Source organism: Arachis ipaensis, chromosome B8, assembly GCF_059453495.1.
Source record: "Arachis ipaensis isolate K30076 ecotype BB chromosome B8, ASM5945349v1, whole genome shotgun sequence".
In the NCBI taxonomy this organism is placed as follows: domain Eukaryota; kingdom Viridiplantae; phylum Streptophyta; class Magnoliopsida; order Fabales; family Fabaceae; genus Arachis; species Arachis ipaensis.
This window is the reverse complement of record NC_142443.1, coordinates 2,883,928-2,905,861: the sequence shown is the minus strand read 5'-3', so window position 1 is coordinate 2,905,861 and position 21,934 is coordinate 2,883,928. Positions and strand designations below refer to the sequence as shown.

Genomic DNA, 21,934 nt, shown 5'->3' with positions numbered 1-21,934 from the left:
CGAAGCAAGGAAAGAGAGGGAAAGTATTTATAAAAACGTTAGGGGCATAATGGTAAAAATGGAGGCCGTCATTTAAAGAGAGGCACCGTTCCCAATGTAACTGATCCCTGCGTATGAATACGTAAACTCCTAACAAACGCGACGCTTGATTAAACGCGACTGAAGAAATTCAAAATTCACGTCGGTTCTAAAAAATCACGTCGGTTCCACTACAAGTCGGCTACAACCCTGAGTAGAATACTTGAACTCAATTCCTGAAAGAAATTGGGCTCAAGTAGGGGCACTGTTCATACCCTGGCCCAACGCTAAGGCCCAAGTCCAAACAAAGGCCCAACCCACAGGATTGAGCCTCACCTTACACCGACCTTCCCCTGAGAAGTCGGTTCTTGCCACGACTTACTCTAAGGAAGTCGGGAACGAGGATTAACTGGTAGATAATACTAAATAACTGCCCCTAAAATCTCTCAACCCACTTCCAGGAACCAAATCTCAATCTCCCTAAGATAAAGGGACGGTTATTCACCTCATAAAGTGAAACTACTCCAACGGTGGTTATTGGCTCCCATTATAAATACACTGACACCCCTTAGGTATCTTTAAGTCCCAATATTCTCTAGACCTGCTTACACCCTTGCTGACTTAGGCATCGGAGTGTCTTTGCAGGTACCACTCTCCATTCACTCATAAGTCGGACGGAGGCCCTAAAGGCGCGAACCCGCTCGAAGGCTTCCCTCCTCAGACGATTGGGCCAACCCAACGAATCCAACCCACTAATCTCTGGTTACCCAACGTAACATATATTATACTAGTAGTTGATTTTAACAATTGATTTTAATGTATACTTGTATAAAAAAATTTGTTAGCTTTTATGCATAATATTATTCTGAAGAGGAACCATTTTTATCTATGTTTAGTAATATAAATTAGACATTTGTTAAAAAAAAAAAAAACTTTGGATATTTTCCTTGTTCAAAAATTTTTTCAGAGAGTAATTGGAAAATTATATAATTTTGTAGACGATTTTATTTATTTATTTCTGTTCTTGTCTAGCAGGCAATTTTCTTTTGTCGATAAGAAGGCTTAGTACATGCCTTTTTACAATCTAATTACCATATATATTCGTTACAAAAACTGGGCTGATAGGTTGGGCCTGAAAGGGTCCATCACTTGGCCCAACAATCAAAAAAGGCGCAAAAAAATAGACGTTGTTCAAAAGGTGAGGGAGCGAGAGGGAACATTTCGCGCCAATTCTTATCGTAGTTAAGCACAGACACACACACACTCTCTCTCACGAAACCCTAACTATAGCTCCAAGTTGCAGCTTCATCCGTTCGTTTCATCCATGGCTGCAACTCCAATCAAGTCACTTCAATCTCCCTCAAAGCCCAATCTCAGATCCCAATCCAATTACAAACCATCACCCGCCATTACTCCACTCACTCCCCAATCCCTGCCAACTCCACGCAGATCCACGCGCCAACGGTCCCTCCACTTCAACTCCACCGAACCTGCCAACTTTCGCCAATCCATTGATTACGCCGATGATTCCACCGAAGTGATAAAACGTAGAACTGGAACTGCGCGAAGTGCTTCGGTTGTTAAAGGTGGATCTGAAAAGAAGGCCGGTGAAGAAGTGAAGCAAAAAAATGCGAAAGCCAGGGATTTGGTTGAGATTCAGTTTGCTCCGGCATCGCCTGAGCAGTCGGAAACGAAGAAGAGGAAGATGGAGAGTGAGAGAAAGGTTGTTACCAGAGCCATGGCTGCAAAAAAGGGGAAATTAGAAAATGGAGATAAAGGTGGAAAAAAGAGTGGGAGGTTGACTAAGAGGCGCGTGTATTATAAGAAGGTGGTTTATGATGGAGGCGAGTTTGGAGTTGGTGATGATGTTTATGTGAAGAGGAGGGAAGATGCTAGCTCCGATGATGAAGATCCTGAAGCGGAGGAGTGCAGGCTTTGCTTTGATTCTGGAAGTGAGGTAATGATTGAGTGTGATGATTGTTTAGGTGGGTTTCACTTGAAGTGCTTGACGCCTCCATTGAAAGAGGTTCCTGAAGGGGATTGGGTATGTGGTTTCTGTGAGGATCGTAAGATGGGTAGGAAAGCTAGCTTTCCAAAGCCGCCAGAGGGCAAGAAACTAAGTAGGACGCTGAGGCAGAAGCTTCTTTCAAGTGATTTATGGGCTGCGCATATTCAAAGGTACATCTTATGTTGTGCAATTAAAGGAGCTTGTACTGTTTGCTTTTTTGTAGTTATGGTGATTGATATCGATTAGATGTTTTCCTTGATTTGTAAAATTGGTATTGGTGTGAGCAGTATATGGAAAGAAGTGGATGACAACTACTGGTGTCATGTGCGGTGGTATGTGATCCCAGAAGAGACTTCTGCTGGGCGACAACCTCATAACCTGAGCAGGGAACTGTATCAAACCAACGAATTTGCAGACATTGAGGTGCTATATTATAACTTTTTTGGCTTTAACATTCAAATAGTACATTGCTAGCATGAATAAATTTCACTAGTTGATTTCTTCTATCAAGCTTCTTGAATTTATCATAACCTGCAGCAATTTACTCCATGGCTGCCTCTGAAGTTTAAGGTAGTAGGAATTCTCCTTTTGTTTATCATGATGTTTCTGTCTTAACTGCAGATGGAATCTATCCTTAGACATTGCTTTGTTATGACCCCGAAAGACTATGCCAAGGCTAGCAATGAGGGAGATGATATTTTCTTATGTGAATATGAATATGACATTCATTGGCACAGTTTCAAACGTCTTGCTGATATTGACAATGAAAAAGAGGTAATCATGTTAGAAGATCGGGAAAAAGAAATTCAAGTATCCTTTGTTCTCATTAAATAAGTTAATGCCATTATTCATGGGCTTATACTTACATGGTAGGATGGCGAAGAGATTGACAGTGATGAAGATTGGAATGTTTCCAAGGAATCAGACTCTGATACAGATGATGATATTGTATATGAAGAGGAGAATTTAAAAAATACACGATCTCAACCATCAACAAGTCATCAGTCGGCAGCAGTATGTCCATTGCTTTTAACTTTATATTTCTGCTTCGTTTGAGATTTATGATTTCCTAAAGAAAGATATGTTGAAATGATGCAGAATCAATACAAAGGACGGTTCATTGGACTTCAGAAGATAGGTACAAAACGAATTCCGGAGCATGTAAGGTCTCACAAACAAACAGATCTCGAGAGAGTAAAGGCTTCACTATTGTTAGCATCATTGCCTAAATCGTTGCCATGTAGAAATAAGTATGTTGAAGTTTGAATTATTTTCGTTTTCGAGATTTTTTATCTCTCTCTCTCAAGTTACTAATCATGCATGCTTTTATATAGAGAAATGGAAGAGATAAATACATTCATTAAAGGTGCTATTTGTGATGATCAATGTCTGGGGCGTTGCCTCTATATTCATGGTGTTCCAGGAACTGGCAAGGTATTTTTTTCTTATGTTCTACAGCTATTGTTTATTTAGTCAAATGAGGCTTTAATTGGCTATTGTGGAGCAATCTATTAATTTTTCGGTGTTAACTTTTGTTCATATGCAACTGCAGACAATGAGCGTTCTATCAGTAATGAGGAGTTTGAGGTCTGAAGTTGATGCAGGAAACATCAAACCCTACTGTTTTGTGGAGATTAATGGTCTGAAGTTGGCTTCACCAGAGAATATCTATAGGGTAAAGTTAATGAAATCTACACTGTTTTTAGCTTTAGATGGACTATATTCCCGATTTATGTATAGCTCCAATATTCCTTCAGGTCATATATGAGGCATTAAATGGGCACAGGGTTAGCTGGAAAAAGGCTCTTCACTTCTTGCATGAGAGATTTGTTGAAGGGAAGAAGACTGGGGAAGATGCTGATCGGCCATGTATTTTGCTTATTGATGAGCTTGATCTTCTTGTAACCAGAAACCAGTCGGTAAATTCCAAATTTTATTACAAAAGGTTTTATTTGGATCATTATTCTTTAGTATACGAATCACATTATGATGAAGTTGCATTAATTACAGGTACTGTACAATATTCTTGACTGGCCTACTAAGGCACATTCCAAACTTATTGTGATAGGTAAGACCTATGGCATGCCATATTTTTTCAGTGTTATGATCTTCCAGATTGGTTGGGGAAATTAAATAAGGGGAAAGCTGAAACAAGAATCCATATTATACATCCGCAATGGCTTTCTACCCTAAAATATCTTAGGCTTGTGATAATCTGATGAATTCAGGGATAGCAAATACCATGGATCTTCCAGAGAAGTTACTTCCTCGCATATCGAGTCGAATGGGCATACAGAGGCTTTGCTTTGGCCCATATAATTATCAGCAGCTTCAAGAAATCATTTCAAGTCGCCTTAAAGGAATCGATATATTTGAAAAGCAAGCCATAGAATTTGCTTCAAGAAAGGTTAGTCTCTGTTTCATTAAGATGAGTTTCCTCATATCTTGTTGTGCATAATAGACATTTGTTTTGGCACAATATGTCATTGATTCGCATCTATTTCAGGTTGCAGCAATCTCAGGAGATGCACGACGTGCCTTGGAGATATGCAGACGTGCAGCTGAAATAGCAGATTATCGTATAAAGAAGCTAACTGTGAATCCTGATTTTGTTGCGGCAGGTATATGAACGTGTCCTACGTATTTTACAAATAGGATTTTGCCTAGGTCTGCATGCTTTGTATTGATATACACATCTGTCATTGCTTCACCTTCCGCCTTAAATGCTAGAATATTTGGATTACGTAATTAACTTAAAAGTCTATAGGATCACCTATATGCATAAATTCCTTCTTACTCCTGCTGTGCTGCTTCTGCCTAGTAATCCCTTTTTGCATATTCTTTCTAGGAAAAGGACTTGTTGGTATGACTGACGTTGAAGCTGCCATTCAAGAAATGTTCCAGGCACCTCATATTCAAGTGAGTTAAAACTTCCAGTTTGCCGATTTATTTATTGATTTTGGAATTTTCATTGTGTTTCGCAAATGACAGATGATGCCTTAGGTTATTGTGAGATCATTGAGATGTAGTGGTGACTTAAATTACATATACAAAGTGTTGCTGATCTACATCAGCTAGGTACTTTAGAAAACATGAGTTTTTTCCATAGAAGACGACTCTCTTTTACATGACTCTGGCTTAGAATTACAATACGAACACCGTTTTAGTTCATCAACTGTGACTGGTAATTTTGTGGAACCACACCAGTCATATGTCATTCTAAAATAGGAAGTTGATGTTATCAATGGCAGTTCTGCATGTGCATATTCTTCTGCAAAATCCATGATATGATTTCTAGGTAATAAGGCAGTTTTGTACATTCATTTACTTGGAGGAATGTTTCCAGCATTTCATTTCGGTCTTACACTGTATATGTCATTCTTGTTGAAGGTGATAAAAAGCTGTTCCAGACTTAGCAAAATCTTCCTGACAGCTATGGTTCATGAACTTTATAAAACAGGAATGGGGGAAACCACTTTTGAAAAGGTTAGTTTCCAAAGCTCATTGTTGTTTTACTCTTGTATACATTCAGGTCATACATAGAGCTTGGCAGCTTCACACATTAGTCCTTAGTACATGAAGTCTACATCTTAGATAAGTATTTGTCTATTTGATGCATGCATATTTGACAAAACAATAAGATCTCTATCTGAGTTCATTCTACTAGAATCGCACTAGTAAGAAGCTAACTTGTCTCCGTATTGGTTTAGCTCCTTTCATCAGAGCTGTCCCATGCAAAATTTGTAGATTTTCTCGTTAAAAAACTTATATTATGGAAACTGAAGGTTCAATGTAATTTATATTTCCATTCTTATATAATCTCCTTATATTTGACAATGCAGCTGGCAATGACGGTTTCGTGTCTTTGTACAAGCAACTCTGAAGTGTGTCCCGGATATGATGTTCTTCTGCAAGTTGGGTAAGATTTCTAATACATTTTCTGCATGAATTTGATATGGTGTGGCTGTTGAGCTGAAATGGAGAAAATGCTGTCATGCCTAATACTTGAATGACACTAAAAAAATGCATGTGATCCATGCTAATTCCATATAATTTAAAACTGAGACTTTTCTGTTCTAATTTGTTTGCAGCTGTAAGCTAGGCGAATGCAGGATTATTTTATGTGAAGCAGGTGCTAAGCACAGGCTGCAAAAATTGCAGCTCAATTTCCCAAGGTTAATTCTTAATATCTCTTGTCACAGTTGTTTCTATAGAATAGAGTCTTTATATTTTAGAAACAAATATTGCGATTATGCTTAATATGACATAGACACATATGCTTCGTGTTGAATCTGTTCTTTTTATTTATTGCATTTACTTAATTACATTTGATTTGATCACAATAAGTTGATTGGTTTCATTTTACTTTGGCAGCGATGATGTAGCCTTTGCACTGAGAGACTGCAAGGATCTTCCTTGGCTGTCGAAGTATCTAAGTTAGGACTGAAAGTTACATTATGTTCTTCAATTGGAACATTCTTGCCAAAGTGCCTCTGAAGTGCAAAGAAAAATTTTGCCCATATATTTTCGTTCAATTATTTTATAATTTCTGTAATTGTGGAAAATTTATAGTACTTGCAATTATTTAATCATTAGTTCCAACATCTTTTGTTCAGTTAAAAGATGGAACCGATTTCTTTTAGGTAGGGAAAGGGTTAGCCCATTTGTGTATGCCAGATTCAAGATCTTAGGGCCAGTAAACGAGTGAATCACTTGAAGAATAGCATTTGTATAGTCTCATTTGTATAAACAGCAATTTAAATACAAGCCGATTATATATAGTAGCAGAAAATGTGCTCAACTTCTACGTGTAATCTAAAAAGTTTACTTATTATCATTGCTGGCAGATCATTGACATTAGGCACAGACATAGCTGACATGTCTGAGTAATAATTAAGAATCTTAATAAATGAGTGAATAAAATATTATTTTTTAAAAATGTTAATATAAAATTTAAATTTTTTTATTTAAAAATTAGGAAGATAATTAAAAAGATAAGTTAAAATTCTTAATGTTTTGAAAAAGTTAAACTAATCATTTTACGACAGTCATACTCGATTTCTCCTAACAATGCAATTGAATTCGCAAGTTGAGGGATTGGAAAAATTAAGTTACTTTTTTTTTTGTGTCTAAACAAGGAAAGAAACAAAGCAAAAACTATCCTAAATCCGAGCAAATGATTCATTGGAGATCAACACCAGGCTCAGACCAAATAACATAATTAGAGTTACTCTTGGCACCATATTTAGCCATCCAATCCGCAGCTCTATTTGCTTCTCGGGACACCCATTCAACGTGAACAAGCCAAGGACGAGATAAAAGCTCCTGAATCTTGTGAACCAAATCTGTTACTTCAGATGAATATCCACTTGTAAGCTCATGCATGATGGGCAAGAATGTCAAGGCAATCCGTTTCACATATAATATCCCTCAAACCGCAATCCCAAGCTAAAACCAGCCCCCTCCAAGCATCAAATAATTCACATCTGATTATAGGCCAAGGGAGAATGCTTCTAGAGCAGCTCGAGATCCAATCTCCCTTAGAATCTCTAATAATACACTCAAATCCCGCTAAATTTGAATCCATATGCAAGCTTGCATCACAATTAACTTTAAAACTATTGCCTACCGATGGTTCCCAACACAGGCAATTTCGGCGAGACCTAAAGGCATTGCTTCGACTTTTGTTAATATCATAGAAACTTTTGCTATATCTAAATTTGGTATTAAACTAGGATTCTTCAACTACACGGCGCTACACTAAAGTTAATAAAATGCTCAATATCATGTATTTTAGACTCAACATATATTTCATGCAGGAGAAAATTCACGTGAGTCCCTTAGCTTAGCTACAAGGTCAGTCGAATATGGCAGCAATATTATATTAATGCACATGTTACTTCCTTAATTTGTTATTAATCTTATTAGCAACGACATTTCTGGCTACTTAACCGCTCCTGTAATTCCACCCTCTCACTCTTTATCTCTTATTGTCTTTCTAATTTGTTTTCTTCTTCTCATATTCTCCGCTCATCTTTTTGCCTTGCAAACATGGCGTTCCCAGCAGCAGTTTTTATTCTTCCTGCAGGCACTCTTTTCATTCTCTCAGGCCTTATTGTTAACGCAATTCAGGTAACTAATTAAGATCCAATCTGCAAATCACGTTGTTATATATCCTTTCGCTTTTTTGAATGGATTAATTGATTCTTGTATTTTTTCATTTTGCGTTTATGCACATTGTAATTGTTACTTCATCAATGTTGCATGGCAGAATGATATTATGCAACTACATTTATATATGGTTTAAATTTGAAGATCGTTATTTTGAATGCAAGGAAGAGGATCATGTACAGAAGCAACTATGCATGATTATGTTAGAAATGGAAGTTGTAGACGTAGATCTGGTTTCTTTTTTCTTAGAAAGCTTCTTACAAGGCACATTTTCTGTTGTTCTGGAATGTTTCATATTAACTGAATAACTGTATACTTCACATCATTCCTGATTTATTTTGAATTTAATTTTCAAATTGTCATTTTTAGTTTTATGTTTTATTAGTTCATTTGATATATCGTAGTAAATATCCATTTTCGCAGATTGTCGTCTTTATCCTTTTTCGCCCAATATCAAGAAATTTATTCAGAAGAATAAACAATGTGCTTACTCAATCACTATGGTTGGAGCTCATATTTCTCATTGATTGGTGGGGAGCCATTAAGGTGTTTGCTTATTATCTTATTCTAAAAACTTTCACCAATATTAATGCATGTAGCTTACTCTACAACATCCTTTAAGAACATCTATTACCACTCAATTTTACTTACAATGCTTAAAGTTACACAAAAAATATACAATAAGGGGTTGTATTTTCTCATAAAGTACTACTCAAATTATTTTTATATTATCCACACTACAATCTAACTAGATGAATTTTCTTATTTGAAGATTGAACTGCACATGGATTCCGAATCTCGTCAATTAATGGGTAGGTTGACAGCAACTTTGTTGGATAAGTTCTTATAAATAGTAATTATGTACTCTTTGCATTCTGCTGAAAATGTAGTTCTCACAACTCTGCATTATCATCTGAGAAAAAAATTTAGGTAAAGAAAATGCTCTTTTGTTGTGCAACCACAGGAGTGACATTGATTGGCTCATTGGATTCGCCTTAGCTCAGGTAGATATTACCTAAATCAATGGCTCATGAGCACATTATTTTTGCAGTATTTCTTGGTTCAACATGTTTTCTTCTTTTATATATCTGAAAGTAGAAATGTTTTTGTGTCTCCTTTTCCTTGTACTCATTAGGTAAGTATTACTCCATCACTATACAATGATGAGTGCACAAAAAGTTACAAAAAAATTGAATCATTTTGTCAATGCTCGTTTGAAATTTTTTTTCTTGATTTTTGACAGCGCTCGGGTTGCCTTGGCAGCTCTCTAGCCATTATGAAGAAAGAACTCAAGTACCTTCCTGTGAGTTTCTGTAATTCCCTCTTCATTTGTTACTCTATATTATTAGAGAGTTATATTAAGGCTTTTTTGTTTATACTTTTGATGAACTTGTTATCATTGTCATCATTATGGTTAAATGCTAATTCTTATTTTGGCAGTTGTTCTTGCTTGATGATTAGTTTAAGACTTCTGTATGCAGAAATTACCCAATCTATTAACAGTCCTTAGAAATGGTTCTTCACTTATATATGTTAGAAAAATAAAAGAGAGCAGTAGAGAAAGTATTTGTGTCTATTTAAGTTGTCTAGAATGATACAATATAAAAGGGTATTTATAGGTGTTAAGAGAATCGAAATAATAAAGATGTAACATCCTATATAATAAATATTCAGATACGCTAAATAATTCTAATGAAAGTTAATTAATCCTAATATATTCTAACAGTATATATTCTTACATGAAGGAAAGCTTGACAGTTCTGGAAGTTGACTTCATCATGACTTAGCCATTGCCTGTTGTCTGTTGATATAAATTGGATCTACTAAGTTAATGTGTGATAGAAAATTGAACTTAGTTGATTAGTAATTTGGTGCATCTATTTATGCAGGTTATAGGTTGGTCAATGTGGTTTTGTGATTTCATATTTCTAGAAAGAGAATGGGCAAAAGATGAAAGAACACTCAGTGTACATATAAAATTCTCCTAATCTATCTCTCTATATATATGTAATCAGCAAATTATTTTTACTTATATATATCACTTCTGGCATTGCAGTCAGGTCTTAAGCAGCTAGAGAATTCCCCACTACCGTTTTGGCTGGCTCTTTTCGTCGAAGGAACTCGTTTCACACCGGATAAGCTTCTAGCAGCTCAAGCATTTGCTGCTTCAAGAGGCTTACCTATACCTAAAAATGTTTTGATTCCCCGTACTAAGGTGAATATTATGATTTTTTACAATCTATTTTCCTGTAAGGGCGAGTCTAGATAAAAAAAAAAACGATTATCAAGAGACATTATTTCATATTTAATGTTTTAAAAAGCTTATAGAAACATGATATGAGGAGATGACTACTTAAATAACTGATGTTACTAGTTGGCAACGGTAACATGAGATCTTAATTGTATTGATGATAATATTTTTCTGCAGGGTATTGTCTGTGTAGTAGAAAATATTAGGAGTTTCACTCCAGCTGTTTATGATTGCACTTATTCAGTTAAAAAAGGTGATACTCCTCCAACAATGTTGAGATTGTTTAAAGGTCAATCTTCTTCGGTAAGACAACTAAACTAGACAAATTAATCATTTGTACTATCATGCTATTAATAGATGTGATTACTGTTAACATGCCACAACTTTACATATTAGACAGAAGATAGAGTTAAAACTCTGCATTTTTACAGGTGAAACTTCAAATACAACGACTCAAAATGGAGGATCTACCACATACACCTAATGAAATTGCAGAGTGGTGCAAAGACCTATTTATATCCAAGGTATTACTATTACAAATTACAAGTAATGCATAACAGCTTATCTAATGAAAAACTCATGAGTAACATATATAGTTTTCTAACATGACATGTAAACATTGTGTTCTTTAAAGGCTTGTATACTATGGTAAAAACCATGAATATTTTTGTAAATTTACCATACAGGATGCTATGTTGGAGAGATATAACACTACAGATGTTTTCAGTGATGCAGAACTTCAAGACTTGGGTCGGTCTAAGAAATCTATTTTTGTAAGTGTAGATAACTGTATAGTATATACAAGATGTTTTAGATATGGGAGCCACTCAAATAAAGACGCTTAAAACGTCTTTTTTTTTAAAGATGTTTTTTCAGTAATTAAAATTTAATATATATAGTCAATTAAATTATGTTATTTTTGTCAAAATTAGGCTAGACAAATTGATTTAACCGAAAAAATAATGAATCAAATTTTGAACTGGTCTAAATTAATATTATTTTTTTATAAAAAATGACTATAATACCCTTATTATAGAAAATGATTAAAATACTTTTATTATATATATATATATATATAACCCTACGATAGAAAAATAAATAACTAAAATTTAGGATTCTCAAAATTAATATATATATAATAGAAATATTTTAGTCATTTTCTATAATAGGATATTATAGTCATTTTTTATAAAAGATAATATTAATTTAGACCAATTCAAGATTTGATTGACTATTTTTTTGGTCAAATCAATTTGTCTAGTCTAATTTTGACAAAAATAATACAATTTAATCGATTATACATGTTAAATTTTAATTATTGAAAAACATCTTAAAAAAAAAAAGACGTTTTAAGCGTTTTTATCTGAGTAGCTCCCTTTAATATTTGAATAGCTTTTTATCCTGGTACTTAAATTTGAAGATTTATTAGGTTGTGCTTTGTTGGACTTGTCTCCTTGGGTTCCTCCTTTATGAGTTCTTCAAGTCGACCAAACTGTTGTCCACGTGGGAAGGGATCTTATGCACAGTGCTATTCTTTGTAGTAGTCACACTTGTTATGGAACTCCTCATTCATTCAACTCAATCTGAACGTTCTACGCGCATGAATTTGCCTACACAAGATCCTCTGAGGCAGAAGCTTCTTCAGTGATAAACAAATATGATTCAGCAGCAACAATAGCTAATGTTTATATCATTCTTTCTTATTATGCATGTAGATTACATATTTCTCCTTCCATTTTTTTGTGCAGTAATTTATTTAAGAAATTTTTGCTTAGTTCTTATTATTTAATTTTATCTATTCTTTGGTCTACTTGGCCGCCAAGGTTGAAACTTCAAATTCTCATCATGACCAGAAGTTTGCATGGCTTACTATAGTCTTATTTATTTATTATTTTTTAATTACTCTAGCACGGAAAATTTCATATTGCAACTTTGAGACGTGTCGTTTAAGAAGATGATTCTGTGCGGATATATATATATATCATGCATAGTGCGTGTGCAATGAAAGTGATAAGTGGTGGCTTAACGATGCTTTTGGCTCACGTTGATATCCAAAAGACGAAACTAAAAGAATCCAATGCATAGTGGAAAGGTGGATAACAATGTAGTATTTACCTCATGCATCTTCCTAATCTACCTTACCAAAATGAGCAAAAGTTTAATGGTTCTATAAATATAATCAATCATATGTAGTTGATGGTTGGAATATGCAAAGATATACACATCAATTATAATGTCACTGAACGCATTTGGTGGAGAGATAGAGATGGAAAGACTGAGATTGAGAGACAGAGATGGAAAGACTGAGATTGAAATAAATCTCAGTATTCTGTTTGGTGTAAAGTATCAGTATTCTGTTTGGTGTAAAGTAAGAGACAGAAATTGAAACAAGAATGAAACTCTAATTTAATTTGTACAAAGGATAAAATTAGAATTAATTAATTAAAATGAGGATATTTTAGGTATAAAATATTATTAAAGTTTCAGTTTCCATCTCTAGTCCCTTGTGTTCCTACATTTTGGAGGTATTGAAATACTAAAATTTTAGAAACAGAAATAAAAAATTTAGTACCAGAACCAACAAATATGATACTGAATCTCAGTCTTCCAATCTCCATCTCTGTCTCTATCTAAATGCTGATTTACAAGTACTTTTTTCCCTTATCCAAGTGTTTACTTTTAAAGGAAGTTTTTTATATTGATAATTTTTATTTTAAAATACAAAAATGTATGCGCACAAAAAAAAAATAATTAATTATTATTTATTTATATATAAATATATATATTTAACTCATTTTTAATATATGTTTTATACTAATAATTAATTTAGTGAATAATTTTGTGTGTACAACAAATTAAAATATTATTTGCCTTTTAAGATTTCAAAATATTTATTTATTATTATAACTCTTTTTTATTGATTATTGAATAGATTTAGTTAAAGACTCTCTTAAAAATTCCAATACTTTATACCATTACTCTAAATCTCTAATAGATATAGATAATATGCCATGTGCTGCTGAGTCATATACTTCTCTTTTATCCTATTATTTTAATTTTAATTACTTTACCCTGGCTGGTTGGTCTTATCATGCCATGCGACAAACAAGTTTGGTCGGACTAAGAAGTAAGAACCAGGAGATACCATTTTTTTTTTTCTGAAATCTGAGTCGGTTCGTTTGGTTTGGGAGAAAGACGTTTCTTGTTCCGATCACAATTATTAATATTTAATTTTATAATTATTATTGTTTTCACATCTTAAATCATCATAGTCATAAGAGTCATCAAATCTTAATCCTCTAATTCAGAATCATAATAAGAATCCTCAGCTGAAGTTGCAGCAGCTCCAAACATGGGGTCACTCAAGAACGACGAAAATCCTCAGCTTCAAACATCGAAGGTGTCTTACGAACCTCTTCTCTACGTTAACGGAGTTCGAAGGGTGTTACCTGATGGATTAGCTCATTTGACCCTTCTTGAGTATCTCAGAGGTATCGCTCCCCATTTTCTCTGCAATTCAACCTAATTTGTTATTGTTTCACTTCACACGCTTAATTAACAAACCTTATTGCATTAATTTTTTAAATATCTGCATTTTGAGTTCATCTATTAGTTCATGGCAATGAAACAGGAATTCTCCTTAGTGCTGAATAAATGTTTCTGCTTATTCGATTGATTCTTTAGGTGCTGTAGTTTTGTTTAGTCCATTTGAATTTTCTTCTGTATGAAGCAAAACTAATTATGGGACATTCCACCTTCTTTGGTGCAAAAGGTATAGGCCTCACTGGAACTAAACTAGGCTGTGGTGAGGGTGGTTGTGGAGCTTGCACGGTTATGGTTTCTTCTTATGATGAAAAATCGAGGAAATGCTTGTAAGTGTTTCTTCTTTCGCGCCGGTGCTGGTTTCTGGCTTCTGGCTTTTGGCTTTGTTCGTGTATCTTAACAGCAGACTTACCATTTCAGTTTGAAAATGTTCTTCCAGACACTATGCTATCAATGCTTGCTTAGCACCTCTATATTCTGTAGAAGGAATGCATGTGATTACAGTGGAAGGATTGGGAAGCTGCAAGAGAGGTTTGCATCCTGTCCAGGTCATACATACTTTTGAGTATTCCTTTGTTTTGTTTCTTGCGATGTGCACAGAGCTTAATCTAAGAGCTTTCCTCTTGTTTGTAAATTTAGCTTATACATTTGTGCTTTGAACATGAAATCTCTTCAGGAATCAATGGCACAAGCTCATGGTTCACAATGTGGATTTTGTACACCTGGTTTTGTTATGTCCATGTATGCATTATTGCGGTCAAGTCAAACCCCGCCTAGTGAAGAGCAAATCGAAGAATGTCTTGCTGGAAATTTATGCCGGTGCACTGGTTACCGACCAATAGTTGATGCATTCCGTGTCTTTGCCAAAACTAACGATATGTTATATACTGGGATTTCTTCTGTGAGCCCTGAAGAAGCTAAGTCTATTTGCCCTTCAACTGGAAAGCCCTGCTCTTGCAATTCAAACAATGTGAATGATAAATGTGTAGTGGGTGATAATAGATATAAAGCTACTTCCTATGATGAAGTAGATGGGACCAAATATACAGAAAAGGAACTTATTTTTCCACCTGAGCTTCTGTTAAGGACAGCAACCCCTTTGAGTTTGACTGGATTTGGTGGGTTAATGTGGTATAGGCCTTTAACACTTCAACATGCATTGGATTTAAAAGCCAAATATCCTGATGCTAAGTTGATAGTTGGTAATTCTGAGGTAGGAATTGAGATGAGACTGAAGAGACTACAATATCGGGTTCTGGTGTCTGTAACACATGTCCCAGAACTAAATGTTTTGAATGTAAAGGATGATGGATTAGAGATAGGTGCTGCAGTAAGGCTATCTGATCTCTTGAGTGTTTTAAGAAAGGTTGTAACTGAGCGAGATGTTCATGAAACATCATCTTGTAGGGCCTTAATTGAGCAATTGAAATGGTTTGCTGGAACACAAATACGAAATGCTGCATCAATTGGGGGGAATATATGTACCGCGAGTCCAATATCAGACTTAAATCCTCTCTGGATGGCAGTTGGAGCAAACTTTCGAATTATTGATTCCAAAGGGAACAGTAGGACAACATTGGCTGAAAATTTCTTCTTGGGATATCGTAAGGTGGATTTGGCAAGCAGTGAAATCTTGCTGTCAGTATTCCTACCGTGGAATAAGAGATTCGAATATGTGAAGGAATTTAAACAGTCTCATAGAAGGGATGATGATATTGCAATTGTAAATGCGGGTTTGCGCATTCATCTACAAGAAACTAGCGAAATCTGGGTGGTTGCTGATGCATCAATTGCTTATGGTGGGGTGGCGCCATGTTCACTTTCTGCTAAAAAAACTAAGGACTTTCTCATTGGGAAGGTTTGGGATCAAAATCTATTACAAGATGCATTGAAAGTCCTACAAAATGATATAATACTTAAAGAGGATGCTCCTGGCGGAATGGTTGAGTTCCGGAAATCTTTGACTCTAAGTTTCTTTTTTAAATTTTTTCTTTGGGTGTCTCATCAACTGGATGGTGTGAAAGAGTCGATACCGGCATCTCATCTGTCTGCCATGCAGCCAGTCCACCGCCCAACAATTACAGGATCTCAGGACTATGAAATCATGAAACATGGGACATCTGTGGGTTCTCCTGAGGTTCATCTATCTGCAAAACTTCAGGTTTGTTGAACTTACATGGTAAAATGACAGGCCAAATTTATACAGATTATGCTTTCTTCCATAGATTAGTTGTGACGTGTTATGATTGGTCAAGCATGCTTGCATCTTCTTCATTCATCCTGTTCCTGTAGCTCTTTATGTTTCAGACACATGACCTCATGAAGTACTTTTTTTATAAATTGTAGTGATCTCTAAAAAGTCACTCTATAAAACATCAGAAAATAAGTTGTAACAAAATTCTTTTTGTTGAATATTTGTTCTATATTGAGTTTTTTGCATTGTTATTTTAGGGTTTAAAAGAGAAGTTTCCTATCATGCAAATCTTTCCTAAATATATTGCCTGTACCTTTTAGTAACTCAATATATTGCTTTTATTATGTTTGGTTTATTTCTTCTCTTTAGGCAAATCATGTCTTCTACTTGTCAGTAGAATGCTTGATGACATGTTTAACATAATGTATACTCAGGTTACAGGAGAAGCAGAATATGCTGACGACATACAATTGCCTCTGAATGGATTGCATGCAGCCTTAGTTTTGAGTAGAAAACCCCATGCCCGGATACTTTCAATTGATGGTTCAGAGGCCATGTCTTCACCTGGATTTGTGGGTTTGTTTCTGGCCAAAGATGTACCAGCTGATAATAAAATTGGGCCTGTTGTTTATGATGAAGAGCTTTTTGCCACAGATTATGTAACCTGTGTGGGTCAGGTATATAACTTACCGAATAATATCTAACTTTTGACTAGTTTATTATAATTTGAGCTTGAAGAGTCAAAGGGAAAGGAACTCTCCTGCTTCCTTCTTATAGTGTGCTTAGTCTGGAATATTTTCTACACTATAGCTTAGGGTCTAGCCATACAACAAATATCTCCTTTAAAATCTAACTTAAAATCGATATGAATTGACCACTTCTATGTGCTTTCCCCTTCCCAATCAATAATCATACTAGGATGCTCATTCATCTACCTGTTGATGGTTACTTTTCAATTTAAGTATATGTTTTACCAGATCTTGGTGTCGGTGGTTGGCCCTTTATTGTGGAATATTTAGTCTTCGGTTAGCCTTTTACATTATTAGTTTGTGGAATTGATAAAAATTTTCCAGGTTATTGGAGTAGTGGTGGCTGATACACATGAAAATGCAAAGACAGCAGCAAGAAAAGTTAACGTCAAGTATGAAGATCTACCAGCCATCCTGTCAATAAAAGAGGCCATCAATGCTGGAAGTTTTCACCCCAATACAGAGAAGTGTCTGATTAAAGGTGATGTAGATCAATGTTTTCAGTCAGGTCAGTGTGACAGAATAATTGAAGGGGAAGTTCACATTGGAGGTCAGGAACACTTCTATCTTGAGCCACATAGCAGTTTGGTGTGGACATTGGATGGTGGAAATGAAGTTCATATGATATCATCTACTCAGGTAAGTCATACATTTTTTTGACTTAGCCTAAAGTTTGTAATGTTTATTTTTTGGAAGCCCCAATTTGTATGGAATATTTAGCTTTTTTTTATATATCAAATTCTTTTTGGAAAAATTTGGCAATATATGACTGGACAAGTGATCTTATATATTTAAGTGTTCAGAACTGCTGATCAGTATATATTGATGATAAGAGATTCAAACACTGGAAGGAAAATGGATGGAAAATGGTTGATAATCTATTTATGGTTCTTCTGTTACAAAAATGATCGTGGGAGCTGGTGTTTTCTTCACTTTTGGTCTTTTTCCCTTTTCTGTTGTGATAAACCTAGAGTTTTACGATGAAGTTTTTGTTGTTATCATATCTTCATGGGAATAAGCTTCAACTAAGTATCGTGAATGGTGTTGACTTGTGTTACCTGTAATGTATGGCTTGAACTTTGAAAGAAGCAACTGAGTTGTGAAAATAACATTGTGTTATTGCTAGGGACGGATCCAATCCAGGTTAAGAGGTTTGCTGGTCCATATGCCCCTGTCAAGAGTTTAATTTGATCTTTTTACATTTATATTCTTATGTGTAAACTTTTCCCCATTATTGATTGAGTGATCCCACACTAAAGGAAAATTTAAACTAAACTCTTAAGTCTTAAGTATAACTATATAAAAGTACTTCTTGTAGTTATGTATTATCTTTGCAACATAAATTTTCTGGTTTGGTCATCGGTTATTGCAGGCCCCTCAGAAGCACCAGAAATATGTTTCTCATGTTCTTGGTCTCCCCATGTCAAAGGTAGTGTGCAAAACAAAGCGAATTGGTGGTGGATTTGGGGGGAAGGAGACAAGGTCAGCCTTTATTGCTGCTGCAGCTTCAGTTCCATCATATCTGTTAAATCGGCCTGTGAAGCTCACACTTGACCGAGATGTTGACATGATGATAACTGGGCAACGCCATAGTTTTCTTGGGAAGTACAAGGTATTGCTAATATCAAATACATTGGTAAAACTAGTGTGCTTCTTTGAATGTCAAAATGTTGCTGTAAAATTTTTTTTTCTCTCTTTAAGATGTATTTTAGGCAGAAAATGACTATGAACTGTTGTATTAAGTACTTTTGATTGCTTCTATCTGGCTTAAATTCTGAGAGAGATCACTGGTTCTTCTGATTTTAATGTGGTTGAATAGTCAATTAGAGATATTATCTGATTTAGGTCGGATTTACAAATGAAGGGAGGGTACTCGCATTGGATCTTGAAATTTATAACAATGGCGGAAATTCACTGGATCTGTCACTTGCTATCCTTGAACGTGCTATGTTTCATTCAGATAATGTGTATGATATACCAAATGTGAGGATAGTTGGAAAGGTCTGCTTCACAAATTTCCCTAGCCACACTGCTTTCCGTGGATTCGGTGGTCCGCAAGGCATGCTAATCACTGAAAACTGGATTCATAGGATTGCTGCTGAACTCAAGATGAGCCCAGAAGAGATAAAGGTAAGATACAAGATTTTGGTTTATTCTCTAAGAGGTTTGTGCATTCCTCATTTCCTCACTTGATGTTGGATTTTTACTGTCAATTTTACTAAATAAGTTTCTTTCCAGGAAATTAATTTTCAGCAAGCAGGATATATTTCGCATTATGGCCAGCAACTTGAGTACTGTACACTACACCAGCTGTGGAATGAACTCAAGTTATCCTGTGACTTTGTGAAGGCACGTGAACAAGTTGACTTATTCAACAGTCATAACCGCTGGAAGAAGCGTGGCATTGCTATGGTTCCAACTAAGTTTGGTATATCCTTTACAACAAAGCTTATGAACCAGGTAATTACCATCTACAATCATGGTCTGCTTTATAGATTTCTTGGTTATTAATTTTTCTTTTTTGTGGTTCTCTACTGCTTTTCTTCAAAACTTTTATTTCCTTTTATATTCCTATGTTATTTATGATAGAATTGCACTATCAAATTAGTGATGATGATTAAATTAATATGTTGTTAATTACTATAGGCAGGTGCTCTGGTTCATGTTTATACAGATGGAACTGTTTTAGTTACCCATGGGGGTGTAGAAATGGGGCAAGGTTTGCATACAAAAGTTGCTCAGATCGCCGCATCAGCTTTCAACATCCCCCTAAGTTCTGTCTTTATATCAGAGACAAGTACTGACAAGGTAAGAAGTTACTCTATTTGACGGTTAACTAATTTCAGAGGTTAGCAACTAAAGATCCTGGCAAACTTATGTAGATTTTCTGCAACCTTTCTGTTGATAAACATGTTGAATATAATATCCTGAAGTTCTTTTGTTAGTTCATTTGGATTATTCATTCTTGTGTCTTGAAGTATTGTTTCTGATTCTACTCATGCTTGCTATAACATCAGGTTCCTAATTCTTCTCCAACAGCAGCTTCTGCGAGTTCTGATATGTATGGAGCAGCGGTTTTAGATGCATGTGAGCAGATAAAGGCACGCATGGAACCTATTGCTTCACGGAACAATTTCAACTCATTTGCTGAGGTACAGATTTTGCTTCAGCAAAATTCATTCAGAATAAATGATTAAGTACATTGTGTTTTGTGGAAATTTTATTTTTGCATAAATTTTATGTCAATGCTGGTGTTAGAAAGTGCATGAGGAATTAATAAACCATTGAGACTGTTTAACATTTCTAATAAACAAAATAAATATTTCACAAGATCCTATTGAATCTGTTTAAAATTTCTCAAACAAATATTCAGAATCCTTCTAAATATGTATTCTGTATAGGTATTGTCAACAATTATTGTACTGTTACAAGGTGGCTTGTGCTTGAGAGATTTCTAAACATTTTTATGTTTTTATTGTTTTCAGCTAGCTGTTGCGTGCTATATAGAGCGAATAGACCTTTCTGCCCATGGATTTTATATTACACCTGATATTGGCTTTGATTGGAAGATGGGTAAAGGAAAACCTTTTAGGTATTTCACTTATGGGGCTGCATTTTCTGAGGTGGAAATTGACACCTTGACTGGAGATTTTCACACTAGAGTGGCAAACATAATTATGGATCTAGGTTTCTCTCTAAACCCGGCACTAGATGTCGGTCAGGTACTCGTCTTCTGCAGTTGGTTTTATTATTTCTATACTTGATTTTCATAATAAAGAAGAATGTTTGCTAAAGATACATTCCTTACACTTGCAACTTCCTGACTTCTATGTTCTTGAAAAATGAAAATCCTATTTGATATGTTTTTCATTCTATATACATACATATGTTGTTCATCATATTTCTTTTTGCAGATTGAAGGAGCTTTTATTCAAGGTTTGGGTTGGTTAGCTTTAGAAGAACTCAAATGGGGAGATGCAGCACATAAATGGATTCCCCCTGGTTGCCTTTACACATGTGGACCTGGAGCTTACAAAATTCCTTCTATCAATGATGTTCCTTTGAAATTCAATGTCTCACTTCTAAAGGTGTGTTCTTGATTCCTGAAATTCAATGATGTTCCCCATATTGCCTTTACACATAATACGTGCCAATATCTTAACTGTTACTGAAGACATCTTCATATGAGTAGCTACAAAAAAATTGAAGGTAACTCTACAGTTGCTTATGTTCATTGTTATGTGTGGTAACTGGTAGGGTCATCCAAATGTGAAGGCCATCCACTCATCTAAAGCCGTTGGCGAGCCGCCGTTTTTCCTAGCATCGGCAGTGTTCTTCGCCATCAAGGACGCCATCAGAGCTGCAAGACTTGAAGTGGGATGCGGTGATTGGTTTCCTCTTGATAATCCAGCAACTCCTGAGAGAATTCGAATGGCTTGTTTAGATGACATTACATCCTCACTTATTAACTCAGATTTCCATCCTAAACTTAGTGTTTGACACTGCACTTATTCGCTTGTTCATTTTCTTATTCAACAGCATGTCAACATACAAAGAATGGAGCAGGAAATATATATATGTACGCTTAATTTGTTACATTAAATAAATGCCACTTCCTCCTTATTATTCACATTTGAGATCTTCAAAGTTAACTCATGGGCTCAAATCAAAGTATATCTCAACTATCGCTACATACATTGTGATGCATCAATTGTGGCATAACATCAAGGGCTCTCATATGTTGCTTAATTTAGAGAATGCTATATTTTACAAAGCTTTATAAATAATAATACTCCAAAAAATTTTGTATGTTCACGTGGGATTTAATTAATGTTTACTGCCGATTCAATTAGCTAAGATTGGTTATTTAACATTTTTCTCTGTTAAATAGGAAATTGAGACATCGTTTTGGAGAGAGGTGAGTGGTTAGCTTTATATTCCAAATTCGCAACATTTCATATATTAATGTAAGAGGATGACTAGACTCAATTTATAATTCT

At 35.2% G+C, this 21,934-nt stretch overlaps 3 protein-coding genes and 1 non-coding gene across 7 annotated transcripts; all 4 read left to right on the top strand.

The window, feature by feature from the left end:
- Positions 1-1,240: 1,240 nt before the first annotated feature.
- Positions 1,241-6,818, top strand: LOC107613322 (origin of replication complex subunit 1A-like). Its single transcript, XM_016315269.3, has 16 exons — positions 1,241-2,196; positions 2,314-2,449; positions 2,648-2,800; positions 2,900-3,040; positions 3,125-3,276; positions 3,361-3,460; positions 3,579-3,701; positions 3,784-3,945; positions 4,037-4,094; positions 4,255-4,433; positions 4,533-4,647; positions 4,875-4,945; positions 5,417-5,512; positions 5,869-5,945; positions 6,118-6,201; positions 6,401-6,818. The coding sequence occupies exons 1-16, from the start codon at positions 1,343-1,345 to the stop codon at positions 6,465-6,467; spliced, it is 2,568 nt and encodes an 855-aa protein (XP_016170755.1). The 5' UTR covers positions 1,241-1,342; the 3' UTR covers positions 6,468-6,818.
- On the top strand, positions 2,708-2,785 carry LOC148546998 (small nucleolar RNA snoR28). The gene has a single exon (XR_015898600.1). It is a non-coding gene; the product is annotated as a small nucleolar RNA snoR28 (small nucleolar RNA).
- A 1,214-nt stretch (positions 6,819-8,032) lies between the features above and the next one.
- LOC107613324 (1-acyl-sn-glycerol-3-phosphate acyltransferase 3-like) lies at positions 8,033-12,184 on the top strand. The gene is made up of 11 exons (XM_016315271.3): positions 8,033-8,158; positions 8,621-8,743; positions 8,970-9,009; positions 9,128-9,201; positions 9,441-9,500; positions 10,087-10,164; positions 10,254-10,412; positions 10,626-10,751; positions 10,880-10,972; positions 11,135-11,221; positions 11,878-12,184. The coding sequence occupies exons 1-11, from the start codon at positions 8,078-8,080 to the stop codon at positions 12,094-12,096; spliced, it is 1,140 nt and encodes a 379-aa protein (XP_016170757.1). The 5' UTR covers positions 8,033-8,077; the 3' UTR covers positions 12,097-12,184.
- Positions 12,185-13,502: 1,318 nt separating this feature from the next.
- LOC107610263 (xanthine dehydrogenase 1) lies at positions 13,503-21,564 on the top strand. Of its 4 annotated transcripts, XM_088497302.1 has the most exons (15): positions 13,550-13,575; positions 13,757-13,939; positions 14,221-14,320; positions 14,431-14,539; positions 14,668-16,152; positions 16,620-16,862; positions 17,259-17,573; positions 18,307-18,546; positions 18,780-19,064; positions 19,173-19,394; positions 19,581-19,742; positions 19,952-20,086; positions 20,420-20,656; positions 20,849-21,022; positions 21,192-21,564. In XM_088497302.1, the coding sequence occupies exons 2-15, from the start codon at positions 13,801-13,803 to the stop codon at positions 21,432-21,434; spliced, it is 4,089 nt and encodes a 1,362-aa protein (XP_088353428.1). In that variant the 5' UTR covers positions 13,550-13,575; positions 13,757-13,800; the 3' UTR covers positions 21,435-21,564. The 4 variants fall into 4 exon arrangements, with proteins under 4 accessions (XP_088353430.1, XP_088353428.1, XP_088353429.1 ...); XM_088497304.1 differs by having other exon boundaries at positions 13,503-13,939; positions 14,431-14,522; XM_088497303.1 differs by having other exon boundaries at positions 13,569-13,939; positions 14,412-14,539.
- Positions 21,565-21,934: the final 370 nt, after the last annotated feature.

Coding starts and splice junctions, on each gene's coding strand:
- LOC107613322 (XM_016315269.3), top strand. CDS start 1,343: ATGGCTGCAACTCCAATCAAGTCACTTCAATCTCCCTCAAAGCCCAAT. Junction 3,702..3,783: donor CACCAGAGAATATCTATAGG/GTAAAGTTAATG, acceptor ATATTCCTTCAG/GTCATATATGAGGCATTAAA. Junction 5,946..6,117: donor GATGTTCTTCTGCAAGTTGG/GTAAGATTTCTA, acceptor ATTTGTTTGCAG/CTGTAAGCTAGGCGAATGCA.
- LOC107613324 (XM_016315271.3), top strand. CDS start 8,078: ATGGCGTTCCCAGCAGCAGTTTTTATTCTTCCTGCAGGCACTCTTTTC. Junction 9,202..9,440: donor TTGGATTCGCCTTAGCTCAG/GTAGATATTACC, acceptor GATTTTTGACAG/CGCTCGGGTTGCCTTGGCAG. Junction 10,165..10,253: donor AAGATGAAAGAACACTCAGT/GTACATATAAAA, acceptor CTGGCATTGCAG/TCAGGTCTTAAGCAGCTAGA.
- LOC107610263 (XM_088497302.1), top strand. CDS start 13,801: ATGGGGTCACTCAAGAACGACGAAAATCCTCAGCTTCAAACATCGAAG. Junction 18,547..18,779: donor GTTTTCTTGGGAAGTACAAG/GTATTGCTAATA, acceptor TATCTGATTTAG/GTCGGATTTACAAATGAAGG. Junction 20,657..20,848: donor CGGCACTAGATGTCGGTCAG/GTACTCGTCTTC, acceptor TTCTTTTTGCAG/ATTGAAGGAGCTTTTATTCA.